The 19,062-nt window shown below is 42.8% G+C and overlaps 1 protein-coding gene across 1 annotated transcript; it reads right to left on the bottom strand.

Annotated features, from left to right (window-relative positions):
- Window positions 1-3,635: 3,635 nt before the first annotated feature.
- Window positions 3,636-10,701, bottom strand: LOC129865610 (ras-like protein family member 11A-like). The gene is made up of 5 exons (XM_055938517.1): window positions 10,096-10,701; window positions 9,237-9,293; window positions 8,017-8,099; window positions 6,231-6,401; window positions 3,636-5,977 (listed from the first exon to the last, which is right to left on the bottom strand). Exons 1-5 carry the CDS (start codon window positions 10,244-10,246, stop codon window positions 5,678-5,680), a joined length of 762 nt encoding a protein of 253 aa, XP_055794492.1. The 5' UTR covers window positions 10,247-10,701; the 3' UTR covers window positions 3,636-5,677.
- Between the last annotated feature and the right edge of the window lie 8,361 nt (window positions 10,702-19,062).

Below are 19,062 nucleotides of genomic sequence, written 5' to 3' on the forward strand. Positions count from 1 at the left end.
CATAAACCCCCTAAAAATAGCATTTCACCTTGTGTAGACTAATAACATTTCTCCAGTTGGTCATATTGTGGTTTGTTTACTATTCTTGTGGGGACTTCTGGTCCCCACAAGAATAGTTAAACACGTCCCCCCACACACACACACACAGAACAGTTAGACCTAGCTAGTGATATCCATGACAGATTTGACCCTGTTGTGCAAGCCTGCTATTCTGAAGACAGGAAGATGCACTGAGCTAGAAGAAGAGGCTTGGAGAGAGCTGCTGGGTTCAAAGGTCAGAGCTCTTTTTCTATGGTGGGCTGGGGCCATGTTGCTACTGTCTGCTCTTCTTCTATGGTGGTTTGGGGTCATGTTGCTACTATCTGCTCTTCTTCTATGGTGAGCTGGAGCCATGTTACTGCTGTCTGCTCTTCTATGGTGGGCTGGGGCGATGTTGCTACTGTTTGGCTCATCTGGTAGACTGGGTGGACTAAAGGCATTCAGGCACACTTGGAGGGAAATAAGAGTACGGCTGCCTCCCAAATGGCACCCTATTCCCCACATAGTGCACTTCTTGTGACCATAGCCTATTCTCCATGTAGTGCAATACTTCTGACAACCAGGGTCCATAGGGTTGTGTAGGGAATAAGGTTCCATTTGTGAGAAAACCTAAAATATAACGTATCAGATTGTGCTGTTAAAAACAAATATATAGGTTTTTGTTGTTTCTCTGTAATACTACTAGCCACCTAGCAATTTTATGAAGTTGGCTTTAGCTAGCTCAGATAGGTTACCAATCTCTCAACCTCTAATGCCGTGTGTGTAGGTGGCAGGGAAGTCAGGCGCAGGAGAATCGAACTTATATCATAGACTTGACAAAACTCCATAATCAAAAATACAAAATAAATAAAAGTGGGTACAAGAACCCGTCGCGCACCAATACATAATACACGAACATACAAAACAAACAGTCTCTGACAAGGACATGAGGGTAAACAGAGGGTTAAATACACAACATGTAATGAATGGGATTGGAACCAGGTGTGTAGGAAGACAAGACAAAACCAATGGAAAATGAAAAATGGATCAATGATGGCTAGAAGAGCGGTGACGTCGACCGCCGAGCACCGCCCGAACAAGGAGAGGCATCGACTTCGGCAGAAGTTGTGACAACCTCATAACTAGCTATCAAGAAGCCATTGCAGGCTATCAATTTAGAGTAACTAGCTTGTCTAACTCTCTTAGCTGGGATTGCCCTGCTGGCAAGATTGGTAAACTTTAGATAAGCATGCAATAACTAAATGTACTGAATAAGACTCACATTCCTTTCAATCTTTGACCAAGATTTTAGCAGAGAAGCATATTTAGTTTATTTTTAAAAAGACAGACAGCTCAAGAGGTATGCTTAGATATGCAGAAAATAAACATATGCTTGTCATAGAATTAAGCATAATGATTATGGCTCTATATTGCAGGAAAAGGCTGTTTAAGGTGTTTGACAACCCCCTACAGACCACTCACCAGCCATCCTCATGTACTTCATGCCCCCTCAGATTTTTGGCCTGTGTGTGTGTGTGTGTGTGTGTGTGTGTGTGTGTGTGTGTGTGTGTGTGTGTGTAAGTAGTCAGGGAGTTTAAATACTCAGGAAGAGAAGGACATTCAAATGTAAAGAATACAGTCAATTACTTCTCTCTCATTTTTTCTTTATTTGCATTTCTAAACTACATGTCAAACATCCAGGTCTTGTTTAATAGGGCACTCAGCAGAAAACTGAAAATAAAAAGCACTGTTTCAGTCCGTTTGGACCCTAATGGGCATGACCCAGTATAGCGATACTCGGTCAGCCACCACTGTGAGATGAATCCTTGTACTGCCACATATTGAGACTGATTAATTTGATTGGTTAAAGGTCAGGGCTCAAGGGGTTAAAAGGTTTTGAAGTGTGCGTGCGTGTGTGTGTGTGTGTGTATGTGTCTGTGTGTGTGTGTCTGTGTGTGTGTGTGTGTGTGTGTGTGTTTAGGGTTGGGGAGTTACATGTCATCTGATTACAATTTTCTTTTGACTGTAATCAGTTACGTTACCAGCAAAGATATTGTCTCACCTAGCTATCTTAATTTACTGCAGTGGGCTAAATCAGTGTCACACGGGGTTTCTTGGTAGTCTTAAACAAATCTATTTTGAATCTACTAGAAATAGAGTTGAAATGTATTGCATCCCGATATTACAACTTTATATATAACAGAAGACTGAAATATAACAAAGTGACAGATATGACAACTATAAATAACATTTCACCCATGAGGCCACTAGAGGGAGATTTGGTCATTTGCCTGCAGGAAAGGGCTAAAGGGATACTTCGGGATTTTGTCAAGGAAGCCCTTTATCTACTTCACAAATGGTATCCACGGGTTCATCCGACTCTGGGGAAGTAGATAAAGGGCTTCATTTCCAAAATGAAGTATCCCTTGAAGATGAATGCACTAAACTAAGTCGCTCTGGATAAGTGCGTCTGCTAAATTACTAAAATGTACATGTAAAATGTAAGTGAAGAGAAAAGAGAAAAGTTGAAAAAACTGACCCTCCGTTACATCGTGACGTGTCATGCCGTAACGAACAGCACGCATTAAGCAACTATTTCTGTCTTACAATCTCTCTCCACCAGGTGTAGCACTTCTCTCATCGTTTAAAAACAAGAAATGGACAGTGACGGGGGTAAGGGTAGTAATAGTAATTTTTTGCATCATCACTGTAAACGATCATGACTCTCAAAGCCGCTGTTTACTTCTGAACTAACTTTAGCACCGCCCTAAAAACCCGATTCAAATTCGACACAAACCTTCAAATAGGTATGTAATGACACATTATATAAACTCTTTATAGTGTTTTATTTACATTTTAGAGGCGATAAGGTGATAAGTTGGACAGATCGAGTGAAGAAAAGCCATTTTCCCACACATCTCCTCTTCTCTCACTACCACGCATTAGTTTCGCTTCCCCACCCGCCATTTTTAAAAAGACCCGACGGAGCTCATTGCCTTCTTGAATAATGCAGAAACGGGCAGCTTGGAGGTCATGTCATTAATTTTGTTGGAAAGGGGAGAAATTGTGCTTTACAATGGTATTGACATTACAGTTGATCTGGAAGTATTACGTTTTTAGGGCGCTAAAATAAGGTCAATTGTACGGACCAAGGCGATGTACAAAAGTGAGTGAGTTTACGTTAGTATCTGTAATGGATTACATTTAGAAAGTCAAGTGTGTCTAACGGAGGAGGTTGGGGGCAACGACCAGATTCACAAATAAAAATTCCAGGTGCCGAGGAATTTCTCATTATCAGAGCACTGTACCCCCAGGTGTCCTAGTGTGTTGTCATTTCTGCGTCTCTCTTCTGGTTATGTGTAACAGTCTTGCTTCCATCCCTCTCCTTGCCCCAACCTGGGTTCGAATCAGGAACCTTCTGAACACATCAATAACCTGCCTCCCGCAAAACATCATTACCCATCGCTCCACAAAGCCGCAGTCATTACAGAGCAAGGGAAACAATTACTCTGAGCGAGTGACATCACCGATTGAAACGCCACTAGTGCGCACCGCTAATTAGCTAGCCATTTCACACCGGTTACACTCACCCCCCCCCCCCCCCCTTTGACCTCTTCCTTCTCCATAGCAACCCCAGCTGCTGGGCAGAGCCCAACTGAATGATCCGGGTCAACAACATTAATGTAACAGTATTGCTTCCATCCCGCTCTTTGCCCCAATCTGGGCTCAAACCAGGGACCCTCTGAATACATTGACAACAGTCACCCATGAAGCATCGTTACCTATCGCTCCAAAGAGCAAGGGAAACAACTACTTCAAGGTTTCAGAGCGAGTGACGTCACTGATTGAAATGTTACTAGCACAAACCTCTAACTAGCTATCCATTTAACACCAGTTACTTGTGTGTGTGTGTGTGTGTGTGTGTGTGTGTGTGTGTGTGTGTGTGTGTGTGTGTGTGTGTGTGTGTGTGTGTGTGTGTGTGTGTGTGTGTGTGTGTGTGTGTGTGTGTGTTCTGGGGGAACTGGGCACTCCCTAACCTCTGGTGCAGGGTTCCCCAACTGGAGTTTTCTGGGTCCCAAAAATATATTTTACTTTTATTGATGGACATAAAAGACTAAAAACACCAGCAAATCAGCTCCAAGTGATTTTAATTATGGAAATCTGTTCCAAAGTATTCCCGCACATAATAGATATATACTGTATATACAGTATGTGATTGTATACAAATGTAAACAAGGTTTGATATATTATATCAGTTTCGGCTTCTTGCGGTCTATTTGCGGTTTTCAAATTATTTGTAATTATGTTCCGGCCCCCTGACCATCCGCTCAAGAAAAGAAATCACCCTGCGGCTGAATCTAGTGGATGATCCCTGCTCTGGTGTGTGTTAAACTCTGACACAGCAGATAGAGGTGAAAGGTCATGAGAACTTGTGTGCATCCCAAATGGCACCCTATTCCCTATATAGTGCATTCCTTTTGATAGGCCCTGGTCAAAAGTAGTGCACTATATAGGGAATAAGGTGCCATTTGGGACGCATCCCATGTCTCTTCCTTTCCAGACTCATATAAAAAACACAGACAGAAAGATACATCTGTAGGACATACAACCGCCACATATGTTACCTTAAAGGGGCCTGAGTAGGGTTGCAAAATTCCTGTAATTTTCCCATAATTCCCAGGTTTTTCTGAAATGCTGGTTGAAGGATTCAAAGTGTCCTGCTTATTCCCTCCTGATTCCAGGAATCTTCCAACCCTAGGCATCACAGTGGTTTGATGTAGGATGGAGTTTCCCCTAAGAACTGGTCTGTGGTCAGTTTTATCTATTGCCTTCCTGATGGTTTAAGTTAGGGTTGGGGTAGGGTAAACTGATCCTGTGGTTAGTGACTGTTCAGGGGAACCAAGCTGGCATAGATTAGTACAGACCAGGATGTCAAGGACTGTGGTTGAGTGCATTTTTTTGCGATTCAATTAAATTAAGCATGGTCCGTCCATGTTTTAAATGTTTCATTGAGAAAATACATAGGTTCCATCTCTAATGCTATAATATAGCCTAGAGCACTATAATATAGCCTAGAGCACTACCTTTGACCAGGGCTCGTAGAGTGCCATTAGAGATAAAGACTCCCTTCATTATAGGTAATCTGTGATACCAACATAATTTTTCTTTGCCTCTGGGTACAGTTTATTTTAGATTACATTCTTTAAATACAAATGTATCAAAAGCAAGGAAAGTTGACTACTGCATGATCGCTTAGTACAAATAGCGATCTCAGATAAGCCTACGATTGGTCCGTTAGACCTGTCAGTCATAGTCTGTTTTTCAGTCTCCTCAGTCACCATTGGTTGAATCGGCAGACAGGCTTGTGATATCACATACCACGAAGCCCACTCCTTTGCTGGAAGCGTTTGGTCTTGCTGTCTCTGTGCCATTCCTTCCACAAGTGGAATATAGATTTCCTTATCTCAACGTTCCATTCCAATAGAATGAAATAGAATATAGAACCGTTTATCTCTTCTCTCTGTTCCATTGAAACTGTTCCATTGAAACTGTTACATTCATTCTCATACAATGACATCACAAGAGAGTCAACTGGGCTAAATCAATAATTCCAATTCTGGAACCAGAACTAGAACCATCGGAACCAGAACCAGAATCATCACAGCGGGGTAGTGGAAGACTTCCCCTTGGAAGAGAGCACCTGTCGGAACCTTCTTTTGAGCTCTTGCATGTTGGGGGACTTAGGCCGAGCTAGGTGCAGCCCTCTCCTCTTCTCCCCGTTCCCCCCGCCCAGCGCTCGGCTCACCTCGCCACAGAGGTGCAGGAAGGCGGCGTGGACCCCCTCGTGGTTCTCCCGGGCAGAGACCTCGAAATACGCACCACCCAGAGAGGCTGCCAAAGTCTCACCCTCATCGGCTGGCACCTGGCGGGCACGGAGGAGGTCACTCTTGTTGCCCACCTGGGAGGAGGTGAGAGATGGATTAGACCAATGTTAAGGCAATGTCCAGAAATACTTCCAGATAAAACGAAGGTTATCGAGCCACCAGTATGACGAGGACATACACCGGGAGAGTTAAATATAACATATAATTTAATGTATCGCTATGGACACGGATGTAATAGATGGGTAACAGATACTGTATAGTTAAATAATACTAATAATAGCATCCAGCTCCCGTTACTAATAGATGTAATACAACGGTCAAACTCACCAGTATGACAGGTATATTCCCTGCAGGGTGGATGCGTCTGACGTGCTGGTAGAGAGGCTGGATGGTCCTATAGCTGCTGTCATCTGTGATGGAGAAGACCAGGACGTATCCATCCGCCCAGTAGATAGACCTGTTGATCTGCTCCTGACAATAAAGTCCCTCTGCATCGTCCTGGATGGAGGGTTGAGGGGGGAAAGGGGGGTGGGTAGAGGAGAGAAAGAGAGGAAAGAGAGAGGGGAAGTCAATGGTATGTAGCTAGTGATGTGTTCATCCCGAACTCCCACAGTAGTCGGCACGGTTATTATTATGAGATTATGGAGCAGACAGAAAGACAGCACACACTCTCTATCTCAGGCATAGTCTGTTTACAAGACCAGGCCTTTGAACGGGCGGTGGAAGTGAGTTTGATAAACGAATGGGAGCCTCCCCCAGGCCTGGCACTGAATTATCAAAAACCACTCTAGAGGGAGAAGAATAATTGAGATATGCCCTGATACTGGATGTAGGCCTGTTCTACTGTAACATCATAGCTTCTTACTGGTAGTGATGAACTGTAAATAAGGAGATGTTTCCACTTGTTATATCCAGACCGGGATCAAATACATAAGCTACTGTATGTATGTCAAATACTTTTTTGCGATGGAGCCAATACAATGGAATCGTCCCAAAAGTGCAAACCGAGATACTGTTTTATTTACGGGAACTTTTATTTTATTGAACCAGAAAGTCCCATGGAGGTTAGAAAACCTATTTCCCAAGAGAGACTTGGCAAGTAATTTAAAGTACTTGACATTTGAAAGTATTTCACAAATATTTGACCCAGGTCTGGTTACATATACCCTTAGACTGTAGAGAGGACTAGGAATTACCTGTAGAGAGATACAGAGGCTGTGTTACAAATGGCACCATACTCCCTATGGAGACAAGGTCCCATAAGGCTCCATAATGCCTGAGACTCTAGTCACTCTGTTATCATTTGGCAAGCGGTATCGAAGCATCGCGTCTCAGACCAACAGGCTCTGAGACAGCTACTAGCACCTGGCCATCAGACTGCTGAACAGCCAACCCTAGCTGACTCCCTGCACAGACTTGTACCTGTGACTATTTTTACCTAAGAGACAATCTGCACCTCAGACATTATTTGCACTGACTAAGCAAAACCCTCACACACAAACACACAAACCTACATAAACACACACCCAAGCACCCACACGCACTCACAACTCACACACACATATAACACAACCAATGTTGCTGTCCTATTATATACTATTTACAGTATTCCACTGTGTGAACAAGTCCCTGCCCACTACAATGTAATACAGTCCATCTCTTATTACTTCTATTACTTGTTATTTTTGACTTGACTCTTTTTATTGTTATTAATGTTATTGACTGATGTACTGCGTTGCTGAGGGAGCTTGCGCATAAGCATTTCACCGCACCTTTTATACCTGTTGTAAACTGTGTATGTGATGTGACTAATAAAATGTCATTTGATTTGAAAAGTAGTGCACTATATAGGAAAGATTTCTGGATCGAATCCCCGAGCTGACAAGGTAAAAATCTGTTGTTCTGCCCCTGAGCAAGGCAGTTAACCCACATTTCCTCGGGCGTCGAAGACGTGGATGTCGATTAAGGCAGCCCCCCTCACCTCTCTGATTCAGAGGTTGAGTTAAATGCAGAAGACACATTCTGTTGTACAACTGACTAGGTATCCTCCTTTCCCATTCCTTAATGTGCTATTTGGGACTCAGCCCTTGTGTGGAGAGAGAGAGAGACCGACCTGTAGAGAGACGCAGGGCGTGTCCTGAACCTGTAGTGAAACCTGTTCTCCATCTAGATTGATCTTTCTGGAGTACAGGGCCCCTGGGAACAGAGATAAGCAAAACATTACTGACTACGCACAAGTGATTTCTATGCAACAAATGAATGAGGATGTAAAATGTATAAGTTGCCTGTATTATTAGGGTGGGTGTTTACAGTATAAGTTAATAAAGAGAGACATTTGTTGGGTAAACCACCAAAGTGTCAGCATCACAGTGCCTACTTCACAGTTTAGTGCCCTGTATAGTGCCCTACACAGGGATGCCGAAACGTTGGTATTTATCCAATAAATTACTGGGAGTCTATCGAGTGTGTGACTCCATTTATTTTTATAGCCTACAGTTAACTCGCCATTAGTCAGCACTTTTTTGGGTGTGCGCCAGCTCAGGCTTTTCACTGGGTGTTTACAAGTGAAATTGTTTCTAAATGTGTAGTAAACTAGTATGGGGTTCTTACAAGGTTATAACAATGTGAAATGACAAGTTCAAGTTTTACTGTCACATGCACAAGTACAGTGAAATGTTTCACTTGCAAGCTCTACCCAACAGTGCAGTAATCAATATCAAAATAGTATAACTAATACAAAATAAATATACATAACAAAGAAAAACACGAACATAACATACATTACAGGGTGACTGGCAATACCAAATTTACAAGACTATGCATATTATGCAGGGGTACTGGAGTAATTGGAGGTAGATATGTACATGTAAGCAGGGGATTAGGCGAAAGTGACTGGTTGTCATGGTTCCACCACCAGAGGGCAGCAAAGACCATCCTAGAGGCAATTACGACACTCAGGTGTGTTCTATTACTCATTATGATTTCCCTGTTTAAAAAAAGAGGTGTGTTTTCTGCTGTACATTGCAGAAGCTTGAATTGTTGACCGTGTGCGGTCGTTTCCTGAGTGAGTTTTCGAGACTTAGTGTTTGTTTTCAAGTGTACTGGGATCCCGTGGCTACCGTTCTTAGTAAACTATTATGTTTATCCTTAACCACTGATTCCTCGTTTAATCTCATCTCTGCACCTGGGTCCAACCTCGCCACGTCACACTGGTAGCAGGATAAATAATGATAATAGTAAACAGTATGGCATACGTGGTAGGTGAGTGCATGGTGGTGAGTGTGTGTGTGTGTATTTTATATGAATGGGACTGTTAGAATGATAAAACCGTACCTGTGTTTGCCTCATAGTCCCCGATGAACCTCTTAGTCAGAAACCTGACTATCAGCGCTGTGAATGAAACAAGGAGAAGAATAGTCACCAATGAGAAACACCTTGAGAATAATAATGTAGTTGACTACATATTTTTCATAGTTGCCATTGAAGAATACTGTACTCCTAGTTGGCATAGGCCAACAACATCCTAAACATGGAAAAATATCGATGTACCCTTGATCAAGGCACTTAACCCTAATTACTCTTAAATTGCTCTGGATAAGAGTGTCTACTAAATGAGACAAATTGAAATATAAACACCTTGAGAAGAATACTAGAAGGCCACATATCTCTCATAGTTGCCGTAAAAGAATACTGCTCCTTAGTTGGCATTGGCTGTCTGCATCCTAAACCAAATAGTACCCTATTCCCTACGTACTGCACTACTTTTCAAAAGTAGGTCACTTTAATAAGGAATGGGGTGCCATTTGGGACATGCGCTCAGCCTGTCTGTCCTGATCGAGTCTGTGAACGTACACGTCGCCCCCTGGCGAGATTGTTTACCTCTCACTGTTCAACTGGCACACCAGTGTGTCGCCTATCCCAAAGACATAATAAAATATTTTGGTGGAACTATTAATACGTAGACATTTTTCCAAAATCGAAATTTGTATAGGCTACTTGTATGGCCAATCCGTTTGTGCCAAAAGGATGCAAATAAAGTATTTCCATTCTAGTATACATTTTCTATTTGGACCCGATTAATACTCCTCGATAGATTCATTCAAAGAGTCGGAAACAAAAACCTCCGGACTTTCACGACAACGGTGCTATCCAGACTACTTTATCACACTTCTCGTAAAGCTTGATCTCCTACCTGTTTTCCCCACGTTGCTCGCTCCCAAAACCACGATCTTGACGTTTTTGTTGGGTACGCAGTCTAGAACGGGATACTCCTGTATTGGAACTAGCAGAAAGTTGCTAGAACCACTATTCATTGTTGTCGTTGGGTCGACAGGAAGACGCATTTAGGAGTCCTTATCGGTCCAGTCTGGGAATGCCGTGCCTCTCTCTTCGTCCCCCACTGCTAAAACAATCCTGAGCCTCGGGAGCTGAGGCTTAGTGTGTCTCGCCCATGATGATAACTGAAATTATAATCGTCCACTTTGGCTGCTACTCGAAACAATTCTAACTACCACTTGTAGTTCCACTGCATTGAGTGCGCAACAAGTTGACAGAATCCTGTTATTTTGGCCCACCCTGACCAGACCCGTTAGCTGACCGTAGGTTTTATATTGTCTCGGTTATTTCACATCGGCTAAGTATACCGAGACAGAGCAGCAAATATTTCACATAAGCCAAAGGGGTTAGAGTAGCCTAGACAAGTCTATCCCTCCTGTTCCAGAGCCCGCAGCAGTGGTTCGTTCGTCTAGTGAGAGACAGTAGCCGGAGAGGGATGAGAAGAATGAGTAGGCTAGAGCTGCTGAAGAGGCACAACTCCGAACTGAAATACATGTTTTTGTATAAATGGCACCCTATTCTGTAGCCTATATAGTGCACTACTTTAGACTAGAATGCTATTGGTCCCTGGACCAAAGTAGTGCACTGTATAGGGAATAGGGTGCCATTTAGGACACATCCACTTAACCATCTCAAGGTGTCATAAAAAAATGCACACCCCTCCCCAACATAAAAAGTATTTTCACACCACCCTTCCCTTGTACTGTAAAATAAATGTAACACCCACCCGCCTCAAAGAATTAACTCAAAATAATGTTAATACCCACAAATAGGCTCCCGAGTGGCACAGCTGTCTAAGGCACTGTATCTCAGTGCAAGAGGTGTCACTGCAGACCCTGTTTCAAATCCAGGCTGCATCACATCTGGCTGTGATTGGGAGTCCCATAGGGCGGTGTACAATTGGCCCAGCATTGTTAGGGTTTGGCTGGGGTAGGCTGTTATTGCAAATAAAAATGTGTTCTTAACTGACTTGTCTAGTTAAATGAAGAAAAAATAACAATACTACAGTTGATGCCACACAGAGCTACGGGCCAGAAGGCTGAGGGTTTGCCAACCATCACAGTTGAGCTCACTCTCCCTGACTGTTTCCTTACTTCACGATCAGAGCCGGTTACAGACAATGGTCAACTAGGAGGGAGTCAGATTATCATCATATTGTTGTCATATTTATAATTATATAAAATATATGCAACACAAACCAACAGGTTTCTGTGCCAATGAACCACACAACCGATAAACAAAACATACTGACTTCAGCCACTTCAATAACATGGTTAATGTTTTCAACACCACAATAAATAGACTATGTCAATCTCGACAAATAGAAAATATATCCCTCCCTTCCTTGTAGGTTTACCAAGTATCGAAGGCTTGGTTTGACAATCTCCGAATGTCACGACATTTTTTGGTGTATTGTAACAGATGTCTCTTTCACCAATTTGCCACTGCACAGTTTGGATTGATTTCTTTCTTTCATTTGTCAGAAAATAAAAAAAGACGTACAGTACCAGTCAAAAGTTTGGACACACCTACTCATTCAATGGTTTTTAAAATAATAGTAAAGATATCAAAACTATGAAATAACAGATATGGAATCATGTAGTAAGCCAAAAAGTGTTAAACAAATATATTTAACATTTTATATTCTTCAAAGTAGCTACCCTTTGCCTTGCTTTGCAAACTCTTGGCATTCTCTCAACCAGCTTCACTCTGCGGTCCAACTCATCCCAAAGCATCTCAATTGGGTTGAGGTCGGGTGATTGTGGAGGCCGTCTGATGCAGCACTCCATCACTCTCCTTCTGGGTCAAATAGACCTTACACAGCCTGGAGGTGTGTTGGGTCATTGTCCTGCTGAAAAACAAATGATAGTCCCACTAAGTGGAAACCAGATGGGATGGTGTATCGCGGCAGGAAATGCTGTGGTAGCCATGCTGGTTAAGTGTGCCTTAATCTAAATAAATCACTGACAGTGTCACCAGCAAAGCACCCCCACACCATAACACCTCCTTCATGCTTCACTGTCGGAACCACACATGTGGAGGTCATCCGTTCACCTACTCTGCATTTCACAAAGACACGGCGGTTGGAACCAAAAATCTCCAATTTGGACTCATCAGACCAAAGGACAGATTTCCACCGGTCTAACTTTCATTGCTCGTGTTTCTTGGCCCAAGCAAGTCTCTTCTTATTATTGGTGTCCTTTAGTCGTGGTTTCTTTGCAGCAATTCGACCATAAAGGCCTGATTTCACGCAGTCTCCTCTGAACAGTTGATGTTGAGATGTGTCTGTTACTTGAACTCTGTGAAGCATTTCTTTGGACTGCAATTTCTGAGGCTGATAACTTAAATGTACTTGTCCTCTGCAGCAGAGGTGTCTGGGTCTTCCTTTCCTGTGGTGGTCCTCATGAGAGCCAGTTTCATCATAGCGCTTGATGGTTTTTAAGACTGCACTTGAAGAAAGTTTCAAAGTTCTTGACATTTTCCGGATTGACTGACCTTCATGTCTTAGGGTAATGTTGGACCTTCGTTTCTCTTTGCTTATTTGAGCTGTTCTTGCCATAATATGGACTTGGTCTTTTACCAAATAGGGCTATCTTCTGTATACCACCCCTACCTTGTCAGAACACAACTGATTGGCTCAAACGCATTAAGAAGGAAAGAAATTCCACAAATTAACTTTTACCAAGGCACACCTGTTCATTGAAATGCATTACAGGTGACTACATCATGAAGCTGGTTGAGAGAATGCCAAGAGTGTGCAAAGCTGCCATGAAGGCAACGGGTGGCTACTTTGAAGAATATCAAATATATTTTGATTTGTTTAACACATTTTTGGTTACTAGAAAATTTAAAATAAAAAAAAATCAGACTGTATACCACCTGTATGACAAAACATGAATTACTTTGGTAACCAGTTCATAATAGCAACAACGCACCTTGGGGTTTTGTGGTATATGGCCATTATATCACGGCTAAGGGATGTATCCAGGCATACCGCATTGCGTTGTGCATAAGAACAGTCGTTAGCCATGGTATATTGGTCATATACCACACCCCCTCACGACTTACTGCTTAATTATTCAAGCATGTCATTACAACGATGAAGATCAGGACAAATAAACATTTCATTTCGGGTAACTGTTGAAAGCGAAGAAAGGAATGAAGCAACAAAAGAGAAAGGAGGTAGGAATGTCAGACAACATTAGGGGAAATATTATGAAAGGTGTGCATGTGTCAGAGTACTAATTATAAAAATGTAAAATAAGCCCTATTATATTTCCAAATCTAAATCGCTAGCCTAAAATTGTAACTTTGTAGGCACATGTCCTGCACCAGCATCACATGTTTTCTCCCAGGTTCATGGTTTGAAAGAGGTGTGTAACTGCAGTCCATATACAGTACCATTCAAAAGTTTGGTTTTTCTTTATTTTTACTATTTTCTACATTGTAGAATAATAGTGAATACGTCAAAACCATGAAATAACACATATGGAATCATGTAGTAACCAAGAAAGTGTTAAACAAATAAAAATATATGTTAGATTCTTCAAAGTAGCCACCCGTTGCCTTGATGACATAGGGGCGGTATACAGGGGTGCTATACAGAAGATAGCCCTATTTGGTAAAAGACCAAGCCCATATTATGGCAAGAACAGCTCAAATAAGCAAAGAGAAATTAAAGTCCAACATTACCCTAAGATATGAAGGTCAGTCAATCCGGAAAATGTCAAGAACTTTGAAACTTTCTTCAAGTGCAGTCACAAAAACTATCAAGCGCTATGATGAAACTGGCTCTCATGAGGACCACCACAGGAAAGGAAGACCCAGAGTTACCTCTGCTGCAGAGGATAAGTACATTAGATTTACCAGCCTCAGATTGCAGTCCAAAGAAATGCTTCAGAGAGTTCAAGTAACAGACACACCTTAACATCAACTGTTCAGAGGAGACTGTGTGAATCAGGCCTTCATGGTTAAATTGCTGCAAACAAACCACGACTAAAGGACACCAATAATAAGAAGAGACTTGCTTGGGTGAAGAAACACGAGTAATGGACATTAGACTGGTGGAAATCTGTCCTTTGGTCCGATGAGTCCAAATTTGAGATTTTAGGTTCCAACCGCCGTGTCTTTGTGAACAGAGTAGGTGAACAGATGATCTCTACATGCGTGGCTCCCACTGTGAAGCATGGAGGAGGAGGTGTGATGGTGTGGGATTGCTTTGCTGGTGACACTGTCTGTGATTTATTTAGAATTCAAGGCACACTTATTAACCAGCATGGCTACCACAGCATTCTGCAGCGATACGCCATCCCATTTGGTTTTCGCTTAGTGGGACTATCATTTGTTTTTCAACAGGACAATTACCCAAAACACATCTCCAGGCTGTGTAAGGGCTATTTGACCAAGAAGGAGAGTGATGGAGTGCTACATCAGATAACCTGGCCTCCACAATCACCTGACCTCAACCCAATTGAAATGGTTTGGGATGAGTTTGGCCACAGAATGAAGAAAAAGCAGCCAACAAGTGCTCAGCATATGTGGGAACTCGTTCAAGACTGTTGGAAAAACATTCCAGGTGAAGCTGGTTGAGAGAATGCCAAGAGTGCGCAACGCTGTCATCAAGGCAAAGGGTGGCTACTTTGAAGAATTTAAAATATATTTTCATTTGTTGAACATTTTTTGGCTTACTACATGATTCCATATGTGTCATTTCATAGTGTTGATGTCTTCACTATTATTCTACAATGTAGAAAATAGTAAAAATAAAGAAAAACCCTTGAATGAGTAGGTGTGTCCAAACTTGTGACTGGTACTGTAAATCAAATCAAAGTTTATTTGTCATGTGCGCCAAATACAACAGGTGTAGTAGACCCTACAGTGAAATGCTTACTTACAGGCTCTAACCAATAGCGCAAGAAATGTGTTAGGTGAACAATAGGTAAGTAAAGAAATAAAACAACAGTAAAAAGACAGGCTATATACAGTAGCGAGGCTATAAAAGTAGCGAGGCTACATACAGACACCGGTTAGTCAGGCTGAGGTAGTATGTATATGTAGATTTGGTTAAAGTGACTATGCATACATGATGAACAGAGAGTAGCAGCAGCGTAAAAGATGGGTTGGCAGGTGGTGGGACACAATGCAGATAGCCCGGTTAGCCAATGTGCGGGAGCACTGATTGGTCGGCCCAATTGAGGTAGTATGTACATGAATATATTTAGTTAAAGTGACTATGCATATGATAAACAGAGAGTAGCAGCAGTGTAAAAAAGGGGGTTGGGAGCACACAATGCAAATTGTCCGGTGTTCAGGAGTCTTAAGGCTTGGGGGTAAAAACTGTTAAGAAGCCTTTTTGTCCTAGACTTGGCACTCCGGTACTGCTTGCCATGCAGAGAGAACAGTCTATGACTGGGGTGGCATGGGTCTTTAACAAGTTTTAGGGCCTTCCTCTGACACCGCCTGGTGTAGAGGTCCTGGATGGCAGGCAGCTTAGCCCCAGTGATGTACTGGGCCGTACGCACTACCCTCTGTAGTGCCTTGCGGTCAGAGGCCGAGCAATTGCCGTACCAGGTGGTGATGCAACCAGTCAGGATGCTCTCGATGTTGCAGCTGTATAATATTTTGAGGATCTCAGGACCCATGCCAAATCTTTTTAGTTTCCTGAGGGGGAATAGGCTTTGTTGTGCCCTCTTCACGACTGTCTTGGTGTGTTTGGACCATTCTAGTTTGTTGTTGATGTGGACACCGAGGAACTTGAAGCTCTCAACCTGCTCCACTACAGCCCCGTCGATGATAACGGGGGCGTGCTCGGTCCTCTTTTTCCTGTAATCCACAATCATCTCCTTAGTCTTGGTTACGTTGAGGGATAGGTTGTTATTCTGGCACCACAGGGCCAGGTCTCAGACCTCCTCCCTATAGGCTGTCTCGTCATTGTCTGTGATCAGACCTACCACTGTTGTGTCGTCTGCAAACTAATACAGTAATACAGTACAGTAATACAGTCCACACTCAAAAAGATTAGCTTGCTAGTGCTTGTTTCATTTACTTACCCAGTGGAATAGAACATTTGTAAAATGCAGGGAAAATATTCACCCCTAATATGTAGCTTATTTAGATGTTTGGGGCTGCTGGTGAACCATGATGTTTTGGGGCTGCTGGTGAACCATGATGTGCAGGCATAATCAAAGTGACACTGGACTAGCACACCTGCCACAGTCTTTAGGACGTCTATAGCTATGTTTCCATCAAATTGGCAACGGACTTTTACGTGAATATTCTAAAATCTGCATGTAAACAATATGCGCATTATGAGCAAAAAAAGATATAGCTTGTATAAAGAAAGGAAGAGAAGCTTAGGCCTATCCCCAGAGAGATAGAGATATTCCAAGAGCATGCTACCACACTGACTGAGTCTGCTATATACACTGCTCAAAAAAATAAAGGGAACACTTAAACAACACAATGTAACTCCAAGTCAATCACACTTCTGTGAAATCAAACTGTCCACTTAGGAAGTAACACTGATTGACAATAAATGTCACATGCTGTTGTGCAAATGGAATAGACAAAAGGTGGAAATTATAGGCAATTAGCAAGACACCCCCAATAAAGGACTGATTCTGCAGGTGGTGACCACAGACCACTTCTCATTCCTATGCTTCCTGGCTGATGTTTTGGTCACTTTTGAATGCTGGCGGTGCTCTCACTCTAGTGGTAGCATGAGACGGAGTCTACAACCCACACAAGTGGCTCAGGTAGTGCAGCTCATCCAGGATGGCACATCAATGCGAGCTGTGGCAAGAAGGTTTGCTGTGTCTGTCAGCGTAGTGTCCAGAGCATGGAGGCGCTACCAGGAGACAGGCCAGTACATCAGGATATGTGGAGGAGGCCGTAGGAGGGCAACAATTCAGCAGCAGGACCGCTACCTCCGCCTTTGAGCAGGAGGAGCAATGCCAGAGCCCTGCAAAATGACCTCCAGCAGGCCACAAATGTGCATGTGTCTGCTCAAACGGTCAGAAACAGACTCCATGAGGGTGGTATGAGGGCCCGACGTCCACAGGTGGGGGTTGTGCTTACAGCCTAACACCGTGCAGGACGTTTGGCATTTGCCAAAGAACACCAAGATTGGCAAATTCGCCACTGGCGCCCTATGCTCTTCACAGATGAAAGCAGGTTCCCACTGAGCACATGAGCACATGTGACAGACGTGACAGAGTCTGGAGACGCCGTGGAGAACGTTCTGCTGCCTGCAACATCCTCCAGCATGACCGGTTTGGCGGTGGGTCAGTCATGGTGTGGGGTGGCATTTCTTTGTGGGGCCGCAAAGCCCCACTCAGGCTACCTCTGTGCTCGCCAGAGGTAGCCTGACTGCCATTAGGTACCGACCGAGATGAGATCCTCAGAGCCCTTGTGAGACCATATGCTGACACATGCACATTTGTGGCCTGCTGGAGGTCATTTTGCAGGCCTCAGGCAGTGCTCCACCTTGCACAAAGGCGGAGGTAGCGGTCCTGCTGCTGGGTTGTTGCCCTCCTACGGCCTCCTCCACGTCTCCTGATGTACTGGCCTGTCTCCTGGTAGCGCCTCCATGCTCTGGACACTACGCTGACAGAGCATGGTAGAAACAAAACAATAACATAATGAAACAAAACAATTGCGAACTTGTTTAAACCTTCACAAAAGTTTGGAACAGGCAATATTGCAGCAATTAGCAACAAAGGCAAGTGCCTACCATACCCAACAAATGACAGAAATAGGCTAATGTTATTTATTTTACAACAGACCTACTTAAAACCTATAAACCTTTTAAACTAAGCATGGAGCACACAATTAAAAAGACAGAAGAAATGTAATTTAGCCAATGAAAATGTCTAAACAAAATTAAACAAAACCGGTTTTGCATATTTAAACTGGTTTCAATTAATAAATAGGCTTACAATAATAACAATTATATACAGTAAAAATAATGCTAAAAAAATGATAAATAAATGTAAGTTTCAAAATTGCATCCTTCCTGAATAGGGAGTTGCACAGTAGCCTGCATTTGGCCTGACCAAACTTCTCATCTTCCACTACAATATTAAAACATATTTTAGACAGCCTCTCATGGACAATTTGGCCCACTACACTTTTATCTATTGGCTTTTCATTTTTTTATCAGCCAAAAGCCAGAATTACTAAGGGAAACCCTGGAGCATTTTCTAATCAGAGTTGTGCTCCCAATCAGAGTTTTGGTTTTGTTACAAAAAAAATGTTGCATAGGTTTAGTGAATGTGCCCACTCTGGTATTGCCACGGCCGTTTAAAGGAGAGGACCAAGGTGCAGCGTGGTGAGCGTACATTTTCTTTATTAAATCAAAATGACGCCAAACAAAAACAATAAGCACTACAAAAACAAACCGTGAAGCTCAAAGGCAAAGTGCCCTAAACAAAGTTAACTTCCAACAAACACAGGTGGAAAAAAGAGCTACCTAAGTATGATTCTCAATCAGAGATAACGATAGACAGCATAGAAATAAAGAAACTAGAATGCCCACCCTAGTCACACCCTGGCCTAACCAAAATAGAGAATAAAAACCTCTGTATGGCCAAGGCGTGACAGGTCTTGGCACGTGTGCTCTAGCCAACAGCTTGCAGATACAGTGCAGGTATAGCCTACTACATGATGAGATTATTATGGACAAAATTGCTAGATTATTTTTAATTGTCAAATGGCAGCCAAGCATCGATCATCATGTCACCAGAATAAGACCAATTGAAAGGAGCATCAACCTCATCACTGCGCACTTTCACCACCCTCTGAAGTTCATCATCATTTATTTCAT

Source organism: Salvelinus fontinalis, chromosome 11 (assembly GCF_029448725.1).
Source record: "Salvelinus fontinalis isolate EN_2023a chromosome 11, ASM2944872v1, whole genome shotgun sequence".
NCBI lineage: Eukaryota > Metazoa > Chordata > Actinopteri > Salmoniformes > Salmonidae > Salvelinus > Salvelinus fontinalis.

Excerpts from the sequence above, each read along its gene's own strand:
- LOC129865610 (XM_055938517.1), bottom strand. The coding sequence starts at position 10,246 with ATGCGTCTTCCTGTCGACCCAACGACAACAATGAATAGTGGTTCTAGC. Across the intron at positions 8,100-9,236 it reads GGACTATGAGGCAAACACAG|GGGCCCTGTACTCCAGAAAG; the intron begins GTACGGTTTTAT and ends CTCTGTTCCCAG. Across the intron at positions 5,978-6,230 it reads GGAATATACCTGTCATACTG|GTGGGCAACAAGAGTGACCT; the intron begins GTGAGTTTGACC and ends ACCTCCTCCCAG.